Source organism: Elephas maximus, chromosome 12, assembly GCF_024166365.1.
Source record: "Elephas maximus indicus isolate mEleMax1 chromosome 12, mEleMax1 primary haplotype, whole genome shotgun sequence".
NCBI lineage: Eukaryota > Metazoa > Chordata > Mammalia > Proboscidea > Elephantidae > Elephas > Elephas maximus.
This window is the reverse complement of record NC_064830.1, coordinates 62,584,205-62,590,148: the sequence shown is the minus strand read 5'-3', so window position 1 is coordinate 62,590,148 and position 5,944 is coordinate 62,584,205. Positions and strand designations below refer to the sequence as shown.

Genomic DNA, 5,944 nt, shown 5'->3' with positions numbered 1-5,944 from the left:
CTTATTTTGCAGGGGATGGGGTGGCTACAGGCAGTAACAGCAGGCAGCAGCGTCCTTGGTTTGTCAACACCCCCAAGTGCTGGCATAGCGCTGACTGCCCAGTGACCACACTGATGTTTAAGCACCAGATAAAACAAATGCAGATCAGGTAAAGACACACAGTGGCCGTGAGATCGATCCCTTTACTCTACCCATGCATACCATGGCATCCACCTGCAGCACCTGTAAGCTGGAGCCACCTGAGCTTGGGCTAACTCTATCTGTGGGCAGGTGCTGTCATTGTCTTCAGACAGAGCCACTGGTATGAGATTTATGGCCCCTCATCTGAAAAAAAATTTCCCCATTGTGTATCTTTTTTGAGTAAAACTTTTACGGATCCCGAATATATAAATGTTCAGTTGCTATTCATAAGGTTTTCACTGGCTAATGCTTTCCAAAGTAGACTTCAGGGTCCTTTTTCCTAGTCTGTCAGCTCAGCTGAAACCTCTCTTCCATGGGTGACCCTGCTGGTATCTGAATACCAGTGGCATAGCTTCCAGCATCACAGCAACACAGAAGTCTCCACAGTATGACAAACTGACAGACAAGGAACATTGTCCGATACAGTGCTGCTGGAAGATGAGCCCCCCAGGCTGAAAGGCACTCAAAAGATGACTGCGGAAGGGCTGCCTCCTCAAGGTACACTCAACCTTAATGACGTGGATGGAGTAAAGTTTTCGGGACCTTCATTTGCTGATGTGACATGACTCAAAATGAGAAGAAACAGCTGCAAACATCCATTAATAATCAGAACCTGGAATGTACAAAGTAGGAATCTACGAAAATTGGAAACTGTCAAAAATGGAATGCATAAACATCGATATCCTAGGCATTAGTGAGTTGAAATGGACTGGTGTTGCAATTCTGAATCGGACAATCATATAGTCTACTATGCTGGGAATGACAACTTGCAGAGGGATAGTGTTGCATTCATCGTCAAAAAGAACATTTCAAGATCTATCCTGAAGTACAACACTGTCAGTGATAAAATAATACCCATACGACTACAAGGAAGGCCAGTTAATACAACTATTATTCAAATTTACACACACCAATTAAGGGCAAAGATGAAGAAACTGGAGATTTTTATCAGCTGCTGCAGTCTGAAATTAATCAAACATGCATTCAGGATGCATTCATAATTACTGCTCATTGGAATGCGAATGCTGGAAACAAAGAAGAAGGACCAGTAGTTGGAAAATATGGCCTTGATGACAGAAACAATGCCGGAGATCGAATGATAGAATTTTGCAAGACTAACAACTTCTTCATTGCAAATACCTTCTTTCACCAACATAAAGAGTGACTATACACATGGACCTCACCAGATGGAACACACAGTAATCAAATCAACTACATCTATGGAAAGAAATGATGGAAAACCTCAATATCATCAGTCAGAACAAGGCCAGGGGTAGACTGTGGAACAGACTATCAATTGCTCATCTGCAAGTTCAAGCTGAAGCTGAAGAAAATCAGAGCAAGTCCACAAGAGCCAAAATATGACCTTGAGTATATTCCACCTGAATTTAGAGACCAACTGAAGAATAGATTTGACACACTGAACACTAGTGACCAAAGACCAGACAAGTTATGGAATGACATTAAGGACATCATACATGAAGAAAGCAAAAGGTCACTGAAAAGACGGGAAAGAAAGAAAAGACCAAGATGGATGTCAGAGGAGACTCTGAAACTTGCTAAAGCAAAAGAAGAAATGATGACGTAAAAGAACAGAAGATTTCAAAGGGCGGCTCGGGAAGACAAAGTATTATGATGACATATGCAAAGAGCTGGAGATAACAAACCAAAAGGGAAGAACACGCTTGGCATTTCTCAAGCTGAAAAAACCGAAGAAAAAATTCACGCCTCGAGTTGCAATAGTGAAAGATTGTATGGGGAAAATATTAAATGATGCAGGAAGCATCCAGAGAAGATGGAAGGAATACACAGTCATTATAGCAAAAAGAATTAGTCAATGTTCAACCATTTCAAGAGCTAGTACCAATGGTACTAAAGGAAGAAGTCCAAGCTGCTCTGAAGGCATTGGCAAAAAACAAGGCTCCTGGAATTCACGGGGTATCAATTGAGATGTTTCAACAAACAGATGCAGCGCCGGAGGTGCTCACTCGTCTATGACAAGAAATATGGAAGACAGCTTCCTGGCCAACTGACTGGAAGAGATCCATATTTATGCCTGTTCCCAAGAAAGGTGATCCAACTGAATGCGGAAATTATAGAATATTATTAATATCACACACATGCAAAATTTTGCTTAAGATCATTCAAAAGTGGCTTCAGCAGTATATCGACAGGGAACTGCCAGAAATTCAGGCTGGTTTCAGAAGAGGACGTGTAACCAGGGATATCATTGCTGATGTCAGATGGATCCTGGGTGAAAGCAGAGAATATCAGAAGGATGTTTACCTGTCTTTTACTGACTATGCAAAGGCATTCGATTGTGTGGATCATAACAAATTATGGATAACATTGTGAAGAATGGGAATTCCAGAACAATTCATTGTGCTTATGAGGAACCTTTGATGAAGCGGCAGTTGTTGGAACAGAACAAGGGGATACTGATTGGTTTAAAGTCAGGAAAGCTATACGTCAGGGTTGTATCTTTTCACCATACTTATTCAATCTGTATGCTGAGCAAATAATCGGAGAAAGCTGGACTATACAAAGAAGAACAGGGCATCAGGATTGGAGGAAGACTCATTAACAATCTGCGTTATGCAGATGATACAACCTTGCTTGCTCAAAGTGAAGAGGACTTGAAGCACTTACTAATGAAGATCAAAGACCACAGCCTTCAGTATGGATTGCACCTCAACATAAAGAAAACAAAAATCCTCACAACTGGACCAATGAGCAACATCATGATAAACAAAGAGAAGACTGAAGTTGTCATGGATTTCATTTTACTTGGATCCACAATCAAAGGCCATGGAAGCAGCAGTCAAGAAATCTGAACAATGCATTGCACTGGGTAAATCTGCTGCAAAGGACCTCTTTAAATTAAGTGCTGAAAAGCAAAAATGTCACCTTGAAGGCTAAGGTGCGCCCGACCCAAGCCATGGTATTTTCAATCTCATGAAATCCATGTGAAAGCTGGACAATGAATAAGGAAGACCAGAGAAGAATTTTACACCTTTGAATTGTGGTGTTGTCGAAGAATATTGAATATACCATGGGCTGCCAAAAGAACGAACAAATCTGTCTTGGAAGAAGTACAACCACAATGCTCCTTAGAAGCAAGGATGGCGAGACTGCTTCTTACATACTTTGGACATGTTGTCTGGAGGGATCAGTCCCTGGAGAAGGACGTCATGCTTGGCAAAGTACAGGGTCCGCAGAAAAGAGGAAGACCGTCAACAAGGTGGACTGACACACTGGCTGCAACAATGAGCTCAAGGGAACGATTGTAAGGATGGCTCAGGACTGGGCAGTGTTTCGTTCTGTTGTACATAGGGTTGCTGTGAGTCCAGAACCCACTTGATGGCACCTAACAACAATATATAAAACAGGTAAAAGATTTCTATTAATAAAATTATTTTAGTTCACATTGCTATTTTAGGCAATCAGTGAGTTGTTATATAATACAAGTTTATGAGTTTTAAAAATTCTTATATATAAAAAAATTTAAAAACATAGGAAACCCCCAAAGCATTTTGAGATTAGAATACCAGAGACCTAGATCAACTTCAGAGGTCTTCTTGAGATGATGGAATGACTCTGGCCTGAAGACAAGGGAGGAGTTCAGCAGCAGCGTGACACGCACACAGTGGGGCCATCCTGAAGGATGACACAAATTCGACACAGAGACACATCCCCCTCGCTTTCAAGGGACTCTGCCCACTAAGGGCTAACTTGTGCCAGTGCAGAAAAGAGGTCGGAAGCTTGCGGAATCTGCTTTATTAAGTACTGAAGTATTTACACAGGTCAGAGGAGACAGTCCACAGGCTGCACAGACCACTCAGGATTTTCTGGTTGAGGAAAGAGGGCTGACTGCTGAGGAGGGGGCTCCCAGACCCCCACGAGAGGCCCCGGAGCAGAGCAGCAGTGCCTGGTGGGTCCCCGCACCCTCCCACAGTACACCCAGCGGAGGAGAGATAACCCCTAAGTGCTGAGAGACCAGAAGGAAGAAGGGAATAAACCCAGGGATCAGAGGTATGGGTGCTGTCCACTGAGCTGCTCCTGACCCAGGCGCCCGAGGACTGTAGGAAGGGGAGCCTGAGCCCACCTCGGCACCTGGACTGCAGAGAGGATGCTGGTAGGCAGAGGCTTTAGCATCTGGCTTTTACTGGTTGCTTGTTTTCTCATACCCAGCATTAAAAAAAAGTCACCCAGGTGGTAGTTTAGTCGGGTGGGGGTGGGGCCAGTGGTCACTGTGGAAGGTGGCACCAACACAGTGGAGTGGGGTTCTTCACAGGTAGTAACAGGCCAATAGTCCGGCAGCCAGGGCCACACTGGCGGCAAGAATGAGCTGCAGGCTGGGCATCCTCAGCACAGCCACGGCTGTTCGGAAGGGGCAGATGCTGCCCTCCAGGGCACCTATGTGGTGGTGCCAACAGGAGATGTAGCATTAGAGGGGCTGTGGCCATCCCACCTGGGAGGGGAGCTGGGAAGATGTAAGACCTACCTTTGTCTTGCTTAGCAGTGTAGTAGGGGCATTTGCGCAAGTCGCCTTTCCCGTCATGCACAGGGAGCCCGTCTTCCAGGGTCTCTTTGGCCAGCATGGAGCCAGCCTGGTCCAGTTCACTGAATATCTGAGGAGCAGAGGACCACTGGAGCCATTCAGAATTCTGACTTTTGGCGCTCAGTGCAAACTTGCTCCCTGCACAAAGCTCTGCAGAGGTGCTGCCCGGCCCCTCCCCAAAGGGACCACCATGGAGAGGCATCCTGGCACCACCCAGGCACCATGCCCCATGGCTGGCCTGCGTGAAGGTAGATCCAGGAACTGAAACTAGCAGGGCACAGAGAGATAAGGGCAGGGCCAAGGGGCTCGCTGGTCTGAGGTGCTTACCCAGAAAGATCCTAGGTGCACTGCTCCTTCCCCATAGGGAAGAAGAGTCTGCAGCAGGGTGGCTGTGTCACCCTGAGCGGCTGGCAGGCCTGTGGTACTTCTGTCCCTCACACCCACTCTCCCTGACACAGAGGGGTGACTTGGGGCTCTTGGGACAATCAGTCCCCCAGGCTCAGCCCCATCTAAAGGCTACTTGTAAATGGAGTTTCTCTCCCTGGTTAAACTGGCCTCTTCTTGAGCTTAACAAGCAGGACTGTTCAGAGCAATCCCTGCTGAAAAGTAGGAAAAGATCCATTCTCAAGACCAGACCGTGCAGTGAGAGAGGGAGGTAGCTCCATTTTCCCTAGACCCCTCTACATGCTGGGGGCCTCCATCTTCCCAGAAGACCTCTACACATAGGCCTCTGCAGTGGGTGCCATCTCCTGGGCTCACACCCTCTGGTGGCCAATTTAGTTACCTCCACTGTCGCTTAGGAAACCCCGGTGGTGTAGTGGTTAAGTGCTATGGATGCTAACCAAAAGTTCAGCAGTTCAAATCCACCAGGCACTCCTTGGAAATTCTATGGGGCAGTTCTACCCTATCCTATAGTGTTGCTATGAGTCAGAATCAACTTGATGGCAACAGGTTCCACTGTCTCTTGGGCAGGCTGCAGGAATGGGCCAAGAGGCCCTATATATCTCCTGATGCCTAATGCTATTGATTTCCTTTTAGAAAGCTCTGGATTTGCCCCTACTTCCCATCCCAGATACATAGACAAGCATGAGCCCCACAGTCCCAGCCACCTATAGCACCTGCTACCTATACCACCTGCCACCCACTGCACCTGCCACTCCACCACACCTGCCACCCCACCTCACCTGTCACCCTGCAGCACCT

The 5,944-nt window shown here is 46.4% G+C and overlaps 1 protein-coding gene across 4 annotated transcripts in view; it reads right to left on the bottom strand.

Moving 5' to 3' along the window:
• Positions 1-3,476: 3,476 nt before the first annotated feature.
• The window catches only part of HMOX2 (heme oxygenase 2), a 43,252-nt gene continuing 40,784 nt past the window's right edge, over positions 3,477-5,944 (bottom strand). For 2 of the 4 annotated variants that reach the window (XM_049903019.1, XM_049903018.1), the window contains one exon: positions 3,916-4,811. In XM_049903019.1, coding sequence (XP_049758976.1) covers positions 4,428-4,811 — 384 coding nt within the window. In that variant the 3' untranslated portion in view covers positions 3,916-4,427. Of the gene's footprint in view, positions 3,548-3,735; positions 4,812-5,944 lie in introns of those variants that run through there. The other 2 variants (XR_007519555.1, XM_049903020.1) reach the window with 2 other exon arrangements.